The 14211-nt window shown below is 35.3% G+C and overlaps 2 protein-coding genes across 2 annotated transcripts; one reads left to right on the top strand and one right to left on the bottom strand.

Annotated features, from left to right (window-relative positions):
- Positions 1–301: 301 nt before the first annotated feature.
- LOC113500003 (toll-interacting protein B-like) lies at positions 302–7888 on the top strand. Its single transcript, XM_026880646.1, has 8 exons — positions 302–483; positions 1892–1999; positions 2493–2571; positions 2956–3067; positions 3651–3765; positions 3973–4059; positions 4758–4907; positions 5395–7888. Exons 1-8 carry the CDS (start codon positions 436–438, stop codon positions 5503–5505), a joined length of 810 nt encoding a protein of 269 aa, XP_026736447.1. The 5' UTR covers positions 302–435; the 3' UTR covers positions 5506–7888.
- Positions 7889–8334: 446 nt separating this feature from the next.
- Positions 8335–13978, bottom strand: LOC113499817 (probable ATP-dependent RNA helicase Dbp45A). The gene is made up of 9 exons (XM_026880356.1): positions 13817–13978; positions 13523–13716; positions 12971–13182; positions 12453–12588; positions 11692–11861; positions 11078–11305; positions 10557–10684; positions 9259–9412; positions 8335–8672 (listed from the first exon to the last, which is right to left on the bottom strand). Exons 1-9 carry the CDS (start codon positions 13890–13892, stop codon positions 8354–8356), a joined length of 1617 nt encoding a protein of 538 aa, XP_026736157.1. The 5' UTR covers positions 13893–13978; the 3' UTR covers positions 8335–8353.
- Positions 13979–14211: the final 233 nt, after the last annotated feature.

Raw genomic sequence — 14211 nt, 5'->3', positions numbered from 1 at the left:
AGAAAAGACGGATATTATTTTAATCATAGCCATCGCAGCTATCAGAAAAACCCTTGTTTTCCCTTTAATAACAAAACACAAATCTCGACTAAAGTCTCCATTCAAGTATTTTGCCAAACAAAAGAAATATTTTCTTTTGAGTTTACTTTATGTTCACACAATATTAAAAAAAATAACCTTTCTTTTCCAGACATTTACAAGTAGTTGTACTAAATTAATCAAATCACGTAAATATTTAATTTAGTAGACTATCCACTCGAGCTATGGGTCCATCCCTATTCTCTAGCTACTGTCAAACTAGTGACATCTGTTTGTGAAGCTTATTGTCATCACACGTTAATATTTGTTTGCACTCTCTATTGATTAGAGACAGTAAATTGGTATCAATCTTATTCATTTTAGGGCAGAAAATAGTTTAATTTGTCGAAAATAATCATGACGTCGACCATGCCAGACGACAGGAACGAGGAACGCCGCCGTAGGGTGAGTACTACAAAGTATTAATAATAAATACATGATAACCGATTTGCGAGTATGAATCATTGTTATTGCGCTTATTTGAGAAGAATAATATGCTAATTAAGGTTTTTTCGGGTGGTAAATAAGTTGTTATACCGGTTTCAATCAACATTTATATGGAGTGTCGCTGTGTATGCTATTATTAAAAAAAAAATAGAACGCAAATATCGATCAACGATGTTAGGAATTTTCCAGACATGACCTAGGGATTACTGTAGAAATCTATGGATGTAGAAGGGTCATTAACCCACAATAAAACCTTTGTTGCGCCATATTGAGTTGTAATATAATTGCTTCTATTAAATTTGGTGCAGTACTAATTGAATTAATTAATTGGTTAGAAGACTGATATAAATTATCTTTTATCTAGCTTTACAAGAATGTGACTCATTTTTTATAGTATTGTTTCCTCAAACAGATAAATAAATAGTTTGGGAAGAAATATTAAAAAATTGTGTAAAATAAAAGTCATTTATGGCCACACTGTGGACTACTTCTTATATACTTCTACTAACCATGAAGGATTTTAATATTTAATTATTGGTTCTCTAGATTGAGCACCCTTTTTTCTCAATGCTTTGTTCCTAATAACATGGCATCTATTTATTACACCAAATTAAATATAAACATACGGAGGTCTTTTTAAATTGGTTTGGTCTAGCCGGTACCGAATAAAAAGTGCTTGCCAAACAAGTTTTTAATGTCTAGTTTTTAAACTGGTTTTACCAGTCCTTGCTTTGTTTATAAAGGATAAAATATAAAAACATAAGTTGTATAGGTCAAACTAATGAATTCAATTGAGACAAAATTTAGAATATTTTATACCATATTTGTGTTTTTTGAATGTCAATAAGGCAAACACCTCTTTATATATTTGTGAAAACCCATTATCAGTGAAACTAGATTATAAATGTTTTGCCTGATTACTATTAGCTCAGTAGTTTTAACAAAGAACTTTGAGTGATATTTGTTAAGATTATTTTATAGCATCAACAACACATTTAATTAAACATCACATTTCTAGGTTTTGTGGGTAGAAAAAGGGTACCGCCCTATTAACCTCAAGGCTCAGTCATAAACCATTATAGCTAAATGTAGTTGAAATTTTCACATATTCAATAATGTATTAGTCTGTCTAGCTATTACACTTCAGCCAGACAGACCGACAGACCCTCAATAATAGGGTTCTGTAATTACCTTTTGGTACCCACCAAACCTATAACTGAGCTGTAATTTTAAATATGAGTGAGAAATTAAGAAATATTGGTAAATCTCAAAATATTGGACAAACTACTCAATATTAAAACTCTGAGTAAGGGTCCCTAAAATATTAAAATTTCTTCCTAATATTAACTGTGAACATTTCTTCCAGGTCCTCTTAGGCCCATTGCCTGCAGGCTTCCTTCGTACTGACGTTGCAAATGATGATGCTGACCATCAAACAGCTGTGGCACTCCAGCAGCAATATTGTGGTGTCAATGTATGTATATCTTTTTTTTAAAGTCCTGTTTTCTTACCTGCTGAATACACCAGAATGTTTCTTTTATCTCTTTCATCATTATAAGCCTTTTCGCAGTTCGTTTTTGGACATATGTAAGCCTCAGACAAGGTGTTCTGTAGAGCCAAGTCTGCTTTAATACTTGGAACTGAATTTATTACCTGAGGATCCTATCGGGAGACTCCTTACTGCTAACTAATGTCAGGAGGAAAAAGCTTAGAGATAGTCACCACTCCAAAACCAACAAGGCGCGACTTTTCGCAGGTTTCGATCCATGCGCAGGACAATTATTTGAATCTGAGTGTCTTTGTGCTTGGCTTGTGTTTTTGAATGCAAGTAAAACCCCCGCCACACAGCGAACGTTAATCTTTTCAGAAAGAAAAAAAAAAGATTTGGAATAGTAGGGGCAATGTTTTTGTCCCGTATGAGACCGAATAGGTTTAGAATGAGAAATAACTATTAACATTCTACTCAGGGCCCGCAACATGGCTACCCAGCGGTGACACCTAGGCTCAGCATCACGATAGCACAGGCTAAGCTATCTAAAAACTATGGTAAGTCAGACTAAAATTATTCTACAAGTTTCAATCTCTGTTCACAAGTTTTTTTGTTGAGTTCTGATTTGTGTATTTATTTTTAATTGTCTTTTTCTTAACCTGCTTGAAGAACACACTATACTTAAAGGATATAAATACTTATAATAGATTAATATATTTTTGGCTGGTGTTAGCCATTGACCGAGACAATTGGAAGCAGGAAAGGGAAGCCTTTGCCATGCAGTGTTATACTTTATGTAAACAAAAAAAAAATGAAATACGGTTTTTCTTTGAAGATTTAAGAATGGAATAGTATTACATCTCCACCTAAAGCTACAAACATACTCAAAAAACTACCATCAACCTCCTCAAATATAATACACAACCATACATTATATGCAGGTATAACCCGCATGGATCCGTACGTGCGCGTGCGCGTCGGCCACTGCATATACGAGACGCACACCGACCCCAGCGGCGGCCGGACGCCGAGGTGGAACAAGGTAGTGCATTGGTGAGTAAGATGGCCTTATAGTCATCACCTGTTATATAACAACTGTTCTATAACGTATGACTAAAATGGGGGCCGACCGCCACGCGGGTATGATATACCGCGTATTGCGCTGTTAAGTTTCCAGAAATATAAGATATTCCAACGTGGTCCAATATCGTGTCAGAGTTTAGAACTTCCTTTTAAGATCTCTTAAGAATTACTTCCAAATATCATAAAATCACTGAAAACCTCTATACTTTTTACCGGCAAATTACCTTTAGTAGCCCTCGTCGTATTTTTTGTTGATAAATGGCATTAAAAAGTGCCGTTTCCAATACTTGAAGTTGAAATTAATTAAATCTCCCCGACGTTGTAATAAGATTTTTAAAGGTCTCACCCTATTGACGATGAGCCTATTGACATTCTGATCATCATCGGCCTAGCCTTTTCCCAACTATGTTGGGGTCGGCTTCCAGTCTTACCGGTTTCAGCTGAGTACCAGTGTTTAACAAGGAGCGACTGCCTATCTGACCTCCTCAACCCAGTTACCTGGGCAACACATTACATTCTGTTCTGAAGTATGTATAACTATTTTTGTGAGCAGCTTGCTGCCTGTCGGCGTGACCACCATCTACTTGGAGATCTTCGACGAGTGCTCGTTCACGATGGACGAGCTCATCGCCTGGGCCCACATCACTGTACCCAGCTCAGTTTTCCATGTATGTCTATGTTTAAATATTACTATACTCCACTTGTTAGGTACTTAAAAAAAGGCAAACAATCTTGGTGTGTCTTTTAGCCAAAAAAACGCGACTATAAAAAAACCTTTAAGACAGTTTCATAGGGCTTGTTCATCGGACTATCTTGCTTCCAGAAGACTAAAAATAATGCGTTTGTTTCATATTAATGTACTTTAAATATTTCAGGGCGAGACAGTTGATAACTGGTTCACGCTGAACGGCAAGCAAGGCGATGGCAAAGAAGGCGCCATCAACTTAGTTCTCAGCTATTCTGTAAGTTTTTGAATTTATGTAAATATATGTTTTTTTTTTAATTTTGGCTAATTATCTCATCATCAACCTTAAAAATCAGGCTTAGAACAATCATTCGGGAATGTCATTTAATGACATTTTATGTGCAAATTAATTAGGTCTGAAAATAGGACATATATTTTTCATAGACCTATGTCTTTTTAGTCCCTAAAACCCCGCACGTTGATATTGCGATAGAACTTTGTCACAATAACAGCCACGTGACGTCACTCACCGTAAAAACGTACAGATAACAGAAATGTAATTACTTTAATTATATATTCATTTACATAATTCTTTTCGTATTTTAATATTGAATGAGCTTTTAGACTTTCTGGGCAGGTCAATAAGTTAGGGTGAAGGAGGTAATTCATCTTCTTCTGATCTTCTTCTCTCTTATATATAAAAATGAATTGCTGTTCGTTAGTCTCGCTACAACTCGAGAATGGACCGACTTGGCTAATTTTAGTCTTGAAATATTCGTACCAGTCCAGGAAAGGTTTAAGCGCTGAGAAAATATGGAAAAATTATCCCAAAGAAAAAAATTACTACGCGAGTGAAACTGCGGGAAACAGCTAGTAATATTATAAATGTTAAAATGACAGTTCGATTGCGTCACCAAGATGGCCGCCAATCGTAATACCATCTTGCGGGGTTTTTACTATGTAGTGTTGTTATAGGTGGGCCCGGCGTCCGTGGCAGCGTTCCCGCCGATGCTGGTGGTCCCGAGCACGGGCGTGGGCTACGCGGCCATGCCCATGTACGCCGCGCCGCCGCAGCCGCTGCCGCCGCAACAACCGCCGCCCATCACCGCTGAACAACTGCAACAGGTCAGCTACACAGCATACATGACACAAGAATCACAATTTGTATTGAATACAGCCATGCCGACTTTTTAAATGGAATTTACAGACATACATAATATCATTTTAAAATTACTTACCTAAAACATGTTCTTGCATTTGGGTATTCGACATTTTTGGATTTTTTTCCGTGTCTATCTTGTAGTATAAAGCCTAGACTGTATTTCTTAGTTCTTTTGTCCCGCAAACATGAATTGATCAAATTACGGCGAATGAAAATTACGCGTGAGGAAACGATTGTGTATAAGTTATGCGAAATCTTTACGAAACAAGCTTCCTCTCCTAAGCTTTAAAGCAGTTTATCTTAATCAATTTTTGTTATTAAGAAAAACGCAAATATATTTGCTTTGAACATTTTTATTGGTCTTACTGACACACTTCAAAGAATCTTACTTGTATGTATACCCACTATGCCCAGTCTTCATCCCTATTCTAATAATAATTACGTTTTCAGATCGAGGAGATGTTCCCGAGCATGGACAAGGAAGTGATCAGGTCTGTTTTGGAGGCAAACGGCCGCAACAAAGACGCCACAATCAACTCCCTACTGCAGATGTCAGAATAGACGTAAATAACGTCATGTTACAATGCAGTACGTGTCATGATAGTAAAGTAACACATTTAGAAACTAATAAAACCTCTTTGATAGGACCCCGGTTATATTCAATATTTTGAAAAAATAAGGAATTCAATCCTTGTGTCGCGGGGGGTTTTACAAACATACAAATCACATGCACAATGACACCCAAACTCAGAACAAGCATTCGAGGATCAGACAAATGCTTGTCCTACGCGTGGATCGTGGCGGCGACACGTCGTGCTCAGTAGGCAGCTAAATTAAAGTCGTTTTTAGGAAGTAAACTTAAAAATATGACCGTTACTCTGATTAGACACCTTTATAGGGTCCATAACTAAAATATTAACATTTCATCACCAAAAGTGGATGTTTAAATAAACTTTATTTATCATGACACGTGCTACTGAATAAACTATGCGAAATATGTAAAACTATACTATGGACTCTATTTAAATATATACATTATACAGGCAAGTATAAAAACATGTTTTGTCGAAACCCGGTGGATATCGAAAAATATTGAGTTTGAATTTTTTATTTTTTTATTTACGGGGTTTTTTCTGTATAGAAAATGTCACCCCGATGATTTATACAAATATTTAGGAAATTAACACTTTATATAATTACTGGCCTGCCCGCAATTGAAACATACTCCTAAAAATGTGAAACAAAATGTGATAGCTGTTGAAAATTTTGTAGGTGAAAAAATGGCACCCTTATACTACAGTATAATTTTAACAGGCAATGTTTTTATATTGCCGCTAAATACAAAATCATTAAATCAAGTAACGTTAAATATGTTTGACTATTTTTTTACGATTCTGTCATACATTTGAAGTTTTTCTGTTTTTTTCTTGGAGGAACTCGTTTTCATGAATACTTACAAGCCTTCAAGTCCGGGTTTCGTCGAAACATGTTGTATTGTGTAACTACTCCACACACAGGCCTTTAATTTGCATTGCACCAAGATATACAAAAAAATGTTAACACTGTCTCGTTTTACTAAATGCGATTAGAAAAGGATGAGGCATAATCTGTCCTTCTCTTAAAGTATTTAGTAGAAAGAGAACTTCATAATGTCATTACATACTAAATGATTATATATAAAAGTATATCGGCCTTACTTTTGCAGTAAATATTTATACATTCTATAATATTGTAATATGACAATATGTTTGTTTTTTATTTTGCTCAAAATTCAAATTTATTGAATATAAACATCAACCTTTTTTTGTTGAATGTTTTATAAAACTATGTTCTATCTTTTCTCTCCTTACGAAAGCCTTAAAGGAACGAAAGAGATAGAATGATGTTTGACATGAACGACTAGTAAACGTTTAGTTTCTTTATGATTATTCTCATATTTAGTTCATAGTATCTAGATGAATTATAATTGTGATTTAATGTTATACTAGAATTTTTATCATGTTATATTTAATATTAAGTAATCATCACTCGGCACCACAAAAACTAGAAAAAAGCAAATTTACACTCGGAGGAGAATGGGTATATGTATAAGTATAAATGAAATTGATTATAACATATTGTTTTATAGGCTAAAAATCACGCTTTTTATTTTAATCATAAACAAATGGATTGAAACAGCATCTACTTAAAATACTATTTAAACTAAAACAAAATCGCCTAAAATTGAAAGAGTCTCTTCTACTTAAATAGGAAGGATAAAATAACTTCTTAAGTGTCATTTTTACGACTCAACTACTGCCCATTCTCCTCAGTAGAAATTAAATGTTAATTAATAAGAATAAATATCTTTTAAAATTACACATATTATAATATTCAAGCTCATATTTTTGCGACATTTCTTTCCAATTTGCCCCAAATTGTACGGTATAAGCAAATCAAATTTCCTTCATATTTGATTTAAATATTCCCATTTTTGCAATTAAATATAAATAATAACATAGATAAACTTAAACCCCAGATGGTATATGATATTTAACTAAAATAAGAAAACAGCTTTAAACAATCCAAATCTCGTATTTTTGTTTAGTAAAATCATTTATCAACAATCCCAATAAAAACGGCGCCAGATACAATTGATCGCGATCCGCGATTAAGATCCTTGATCCGCTATCCTGGCTAAAAGAATACCGAAATGGACGATTGTATGACGTACGGGGCGCATCTATTAGCCTGTTAATCATAAAAATGAATGTATTGTCGCGAAAATATGACAGAAGTTATCAAATAAGAGAAAATATTGCCTGGCCTGGAACATGCGAAAGCTTATAAATTTTGTGCCAAATTATTTGCCATCGACGCGACATGCTTGAATATATTAATTAAATATATTATTGTTGTATTTATTTGTAATTTTATAATGTATAAAAATAAATTATTAACTACTTATTTGGAGGTTTTATTTAATATCATCTTCTAATTTTTAACCAGAAATAACTTAGCAATGTATCAAGCAGCAGATACGTCTAAAAAGAAAATATGTCTATCGCTTGACTATATAATCAAAGTGCGTCCTCCGATGATTGACATACAATGTACATCATCATCTCAACCTGTGTGTATAGCTGTCCACTGCTGGACATAGGCCTCTCCATACGTTCTTCAGCGCGACCGGTGCATTGCCACCTGCATCCAACGAGACCCAGGTTCACCAGGTCTTCGGTCCATCTGGCAGGTGGCCGTCCCATGCTGCGCTTGCACTTGTTTTTTTTTCAAAGCGCTTATTTCCATTTATAAACCGACCTTATTTTAATATTGATTGTGGTGGATAGATGATTTATCGGGGCTATTAACATTACGCTACAACGGGGCAAATAAAATAAAACAATGAAAGTTAAAAAAAAAACATTTATTACTTAACACTACCTTTAACTTTCTTATTCTTTTCATTACTTTCCTTCTCACTCTTTTGTTTCACATGATCAGCCTTCCGTTTGATCTTAGTGATCTTACCTATGACATCTTTAAACCGATCGTCCTTCTTCATAAGACTTTTGTTGACTTTCTTCAGCTCCTGTTTGATGGTCGTATCGATGTCTTCCGACCCTGGATGATGAAGACGATCTTCGTTCTGTGATGCTTGATCCTTGATGTCAGCTTGAACTTGTTTGATTTTCGCTAATTTCGCCTTTTTAGCGGCTTTTATTCGTTTCCGACGCATTTCTTCTAGTCTGTTGAAAGTTTTAATAATTAGAATACATTCAAAACCTTATTTAAGTTTTAAGATGTTTATTGATTTTAAACTATTATTACAGGCATATTATAGATTATTTTTGTTCAGTACTTAAAAATATTATTTTCATCACGAGGGATTGCACTGATTTAGACAAGCATTTGTGGTTCAAGCATGTTATTAGCACAAGAGAGGGAAGGCCTACGCCCAGCAGTTGGGAGGACAAAGGCTGTGGATGATAATGGTGAATCGCTTCAGCAAAACGTTATTCTAGGTATATTAAGCTACTAGCTGTTACCCGCGACTTCGTCTGCGTACTTTTAATTTGAATAATTATGGATTATATTAAGAGAACGGTTTAGATTTGGGTTAGGCTGGTGTTGGGTAAATCGCAACATCCCTTTTTTCGCAATAAAAGAATCTTTCTCAGGGTCTAAAGATTGTCTATGCCAAATTTCATCAAAATCGTTTGAGAGGACAGACAGACAGAGTTACTTTAGCATTTATAATATTAGTAGGAAGGAGGTAGGGGTAGGAAGTAGGGATTCTATTGGTTCCTCAGTCTGGTATAATTTAGTCCGTACCCCTGTTCCATCATGTCAGGATCGACGCCAGCCTGTATCCACCGCTTGATGCGGTAACTTCTCTTCCTCTGCTCAAACTCCTCGTTGTCTAACTGTGCTTCCTGCTCACGCCGCGTCACTGAGACCGTCGTGAAGATCTTTACAGCTTCGTCATCTATAAATAACATCAATAATATATAAGTGAAGGGTTGGTTATTTGTGTGTCTTTGTTACCACTTAATGAACAAAGGGCTGGATCAAATTTCATAAAATTTAGTAAAGAGTTAGCTGACATCCTGGATTAACTAATCAATTAGACTGGACTTTAAGATCGGTAGTCAGATAGGTAACGTCGACTGCAGCGAACTCAAAAAATATAATATTACATGTAGAAAGATACATCCTACTTTTAATTAATTTTGTTTTATTACAATACTACATTATTCATATTCAGTAGCAATATGTACTCGAGGCTGAAGCACAGATTACTAAATAGTTACTACGTAACAGATACTTCACTCAGTACAAAATTTCTAATGCCTACTGCTATAAGAGCCTACTCCGTCGCATTATCAACCGCTGCATGCTAAAATGTGCTTAAATACCCAAGCGCACAATTGTGATTGTTTTGCACCGCGCGATCCCACAACAATCGCAGGGCTGCCGCTTCGATAAAATTAAATTTACATAACTTTTTGTGTCATGTTTTTGAGAACTGAATATATTCTGACTTATATGTGGTAGCTGAAAAGTTCGTTTCTAAATTATTATTTTTATAATTTGGTTCTGATCGTGCTTTAGTGTGTAGGTAAAATAAAAAAAAATCTTTAAAAGTTACATGTGTTTTATTTTTATATACTTTTTTATAAATTTTTTACCCTTTCTAAATTTTAGGGTGCAAAATATCCTGAATCTAATAAAAAGTTTTATGATATATTGTTTCGGAAAACAAGGGCAGAGAGAATCAAAATGTATGTCATTTAAAATTTAAAAAATAGTACTACCCTATTAATAACGTGCGTACGCGTCGCTTGCGAAAACCTCACTGCATTTGGTCCGCACAAGGCCCGAGACCGCTCAGCCGAGCGGTAGGCAGTGATAGCGCGCAAGTACATAGAGTGACGGAGGCCTGGCTGAAGGCAAATATTTTTATCTTCTAACGGTCCAGTAGTCACGTCTCTCTATGTAGTAAAGGTTCTAAGGTTTAGTTCTAGCGGTCAGCTTCTTGCCTTTCTAATCAAAAGTTCGACGAAACAGTTCTGCTACGCTAGCTATCTCGGTCCACATCCATCATTTGTTCCTAAAAAAATAAACCTCACCGTCAATTTTGTACTCCGTAAGCTTGGTCTTGATAGCTTCTTCTATTTCTCCAAGTCGTAGGATATCGTACGGCGTGATCAATGATATAGCCATGCCGGTCCGACCCGCACGAGCTGTTCGACCCACTCTGGAAAGGACAGAAAAAGTTGAGAAAATTTAGGCATATTTTGTTTTTGCTTCATTAAGTTATTCAGGGGCTTGAGTTTTAACGACTTTACAATAAAATTTAAATAACATATCTATAAATCGACTTTTAACAAGTTTTACCTAACCCTAACTTTTCAATAGACTTTCATACACATAAAAAAAAACAATATTCTTAATTAATTTATGTCTTTATTAAACTTTGCAGATAAATTAATGAAACTAAGTACTTTAATCATTGCAACATAGACGACAGAAAGAGAACAACCAATGTAAATTATATCTTACATTATAAAACAATGGGAAACTGTGCATGTGACAAAAAGTCAACCTCTTTTTTCCGGGAGGAAGTCGATTTTATAAAAAATAAAAATACCTGTGAATATATTCCTTCGGTTCTAACGGCAGCTTGTGATTTACAACCAGATCAACAGTAGGTATGTCTAGACCCCTCGCCGCTACGTTCGTAGCCACCAGGGTACACTTCAAGTTGCTCCTGAACTGAGTCAGGGCTGCCACTCGCTCCTTCTGCCTCATAAAACCGTGCAAGCATACGTTGTCCATAGATATCGCGTTCAACATCATTGATAGGACTTGACATTCTCTGGAAAATAATCGAGTGATTTTTTATCGATAAGCAAAATAATAATCTGGTATCGAGTATTATACTCGATTTAACATAAGTGATAATTCGATATAAGTTTTCAGATCAAATATTGTTTTTATCGATTACACGCTTTTTATACAAACCTGCTAAACTTAATACATAGAAAGATAAAAATAAAATTTTAGATAGGTATGTGTACTATTAAATATAAGGCTATTACTGCTTCTTCTCTCCTAGGATATTGCTGTGCTCGACAGGGTCCATAATGGTTCTTATATTTTTAAGACCTGCATGTACATTTTGGAACGCAATAAATTATTGAGTATTGATGTGTACTATGTCTAGTATGCATGCAGTTTGTTTGTGTGTATGTTACTACTCACTTCTTAGTGTCAGTGAACACTATAATGTGACTGCTGGGCTTGGTCTCGCGGTACTTGCGCAGTGTCTGCACGAGGTACACGTCGCGCGCGTACGCCGGACACACCACGTATCTCTGGTCTAGCGTGGTGACCGTCAACTGTGTGTCTGTTTCTGACCAGGTTAGGAGCTTCTGTGGAGTTTTTTGTTTAATGAAAGTATCTTATAACACAGGCAATCTATTAGATTATAGTTTCAAGTGTACCCAAGTTTTGTTTTTTGTAAGAAAGATCTGTCATTTTATTATATTAGATAGAGATGTTTATATTAGAGATAGTTGTGTTTCTGTTTAGTAGATAGCTGGTAAAGCTTTTATCTGATTTTATGAATTACCCCTCATGCATCTCATCAGTGCCATTAATGTGCTTTTTTTTATACATGTTTTTTGAGATCACTGTCATATGCTGAACAACAAAGGCCTCCCTCTTTTTCTTCTAGATATTGCTATCTTACAGGAGCCCTCAATATGACATAAGACTGAGGCTAAGACTGTCAAGACTAGGTTTGAAAGGCATTCTAGGTACTTTTTAGACCGGATTTCAAAATTTAATCATTGCATCAACTGACAAAGCAACTGTGATGATTTCAAAAACTGTTCACAAATCGGGGATTACTCATCAGTGATCACACATTCTGGGCTCAAAACTCCGGGGTTTAATGTCTCTCCTACTGGTTGAAAATTTTAGGGATCACCTACCTCTGGTAATATATTAAGTAAACTTACATCTTTCTTAAGCGGCAGGAGTTTAGATTCCTTAACATCATCAGTGATGGTGGCTGAGAACAGTAAGTTCTGTCTCTGCGCCGGTAGAGCATTGAAAATGGTCTCCAAATCATCTTGGAATGACTCGCTGAACAACCTGGAAGTATACATAGTGGTAAGGAATAATTAGAGGCCTACTGATTTAAAAAAAAAGACTAGCCCACTAAGGAATTTAATTCTTGTGTTGCAGGGTGTTTCACACCATGTCTTTTGGTGTGTGGTCGCTATTCAAGGATTGAACACCCTCAACAGATCTTCAAAATTAATCTTCACAAGGCATACTGCCTCAAGGTCATCCTTAGTAAGACTGAAGTGGCAATTACTTCAGTTTTGCATTGTTTCATTTACAATTATGAACTCAAAATACAGAAGCACTAGTCAAAGATATATCATTAAAAAATTAAGACCATTCTCAGCAATGTTTCTAATACCAAATTGAAAAAATCTTCAAAATGTATCTTAATATATCATCAACAAACCTGTCAGCCTCATCGAGTACTAAATACTTGATCTTCTTAAGGTTGAAAGTATCACAACCAGTTATATGGTCAGCGAGACGGCCTGGCATGGCAACCACAATGTGTGGCCGCTTGCTAAGCTTCAGAGACTCCTCCAACTGGTCTGATCCTCCTGTTACTATACACACTCTGAGTTTTAGAGGCTGGCCTAAGATGCTGAATTGGTCTCCTATCTGAAAAATTAAAACTTGTCATTAGTTATTTTTCTCCAACTGAAAATGACAAATGCAAAGGGTAGAAATATTTAACATTGTTTACAAATAATCTGATAACGTTATATATGTATTTCTTGAATGTCTCTTTAATAATATTGATTTAACTTTTCACAAAAATATGGATAAGCAAATATATGAATAATCATTAAAAATTTTGATTAAGAAATTGTTGTTTAACATTGGGTCCTAGTCACAATTTATTTTTAATGCGTGTTTCACACAAAAATGCCGCATCAAGATTGTTTCAAAGGGAATGTAATGACCACATTAATTAAAATAAATATTGTCTTATAGATACCTGATAAGCCAACTCATGTGTCGGAGTAAGTACCAACGCGAAGATGCCGTAGGGGTCTTCAGCCAAGTGTTGCAGTATCGGAAGCGCAAAAGCAAATGTTTTGCCCGAACCAGTTTTAGCTGCGCCAATGCAGTCATCGCCAGCCAGTATTTGTTGTATACAACCTTTTTGGATCGGGGTAGGACTTCTTATACCTTTAAAATATAGCACACGATATCAATTTAGTCACTCAGTACGTGTTTACGTAGAATATGAGGAAGGTAAACTTATATTTCCGAATACACTCATACTAACCAAGACTAAAAAGCTGTTTTATTAGCCATGGCTTTATGCCAAGCTCAGCGAACTCTTTTCCGTCGTTTTCGTTCATTTTCGAGCTTAATACAATTTAAATTACATCAATTTACTAATATTTGTTTATTAAAATAACCACATTGGACTTTTTTGACATATTTATTTGCCATGTGATTGTGACATTGACTTTGAAGTGGTCGTTCATAATCGAAACCAAGTAATTTTAACAATTAGATTTACGTAAGTAATTACCTTTTATAATAATTTGCTCAATAAATTGAGATCATACTTCAGAAACTTGCAAAAAGTGTGAAATCCGCATCTTTCGTTAAATAAAAGCCATCGTGAGTAATAAGACCCTGACATTCTGGTTTGGTTTATCTATAAAAAATGAC

Source organism: Trichoplusia ni, chromosome 13, assembly GCF_003590095.1.
Source record: "Trichoplusia ni isolate ovarian cell line Hi5 chromosome 13, tn1, whole genome shotgun sequence".
In the NCBI taxonomy this organism is placed as follows: domain Eukaryota; kingdom Metazoa; phylum Arthropoda; class Insecta; order Lepidoptera; family Noctuidae; genus Trichoplusia; species Trichoplusia ni.
The sequence above is the reverse complement of the archived record's forward strand: the minus strand, read 5'-3'. Positions and strand labels throughout refer to the sequence as shown.

Coding starts and splice junctions, on each gene's coding strand:
- LOC113500003 (XM_026880646.1), top strand. CDS start 436: ATGACGTCGACCATGCCAGACGACAGGAACGAGGAACGCCGCCGTAGG. Junction 3,068..3,650: donor TGGAACAAGGTAGTGCATTG/GTGAGTAAGATG, acceptor TTTTGTGAGCAG/CTTGCTGCCTGTCGGCGTGA. Junction 4,908..5,394: donor CCGCTGAACAACTGCAACAG/GTCAGCTACACA, acceptor TTACGTTTTCAG/ATCGAGGAGATGTTCCCGAG.
- LOC113499817 (XM_026880356.1), bottom strand. CDS start 13,892: ATGAACGAAAACGACGGAAAAGAGTTCGCTGAGCTTGGCATAAAGCCA. Junction 11,306..11,691: donor GTGTTCACTGACACTAAGAA/GTGAGTAGTAAC, acceptor ATTATTTTCCAG/AGAATGTCAAGTCCTATCAA. Junction 8,673..9,258: donor CCTGACATGATGGAACAGGG/GTACGGACTAAA, acceptor AACTTTCAACAG/ACTAGAAGAAATGCGTCGGA.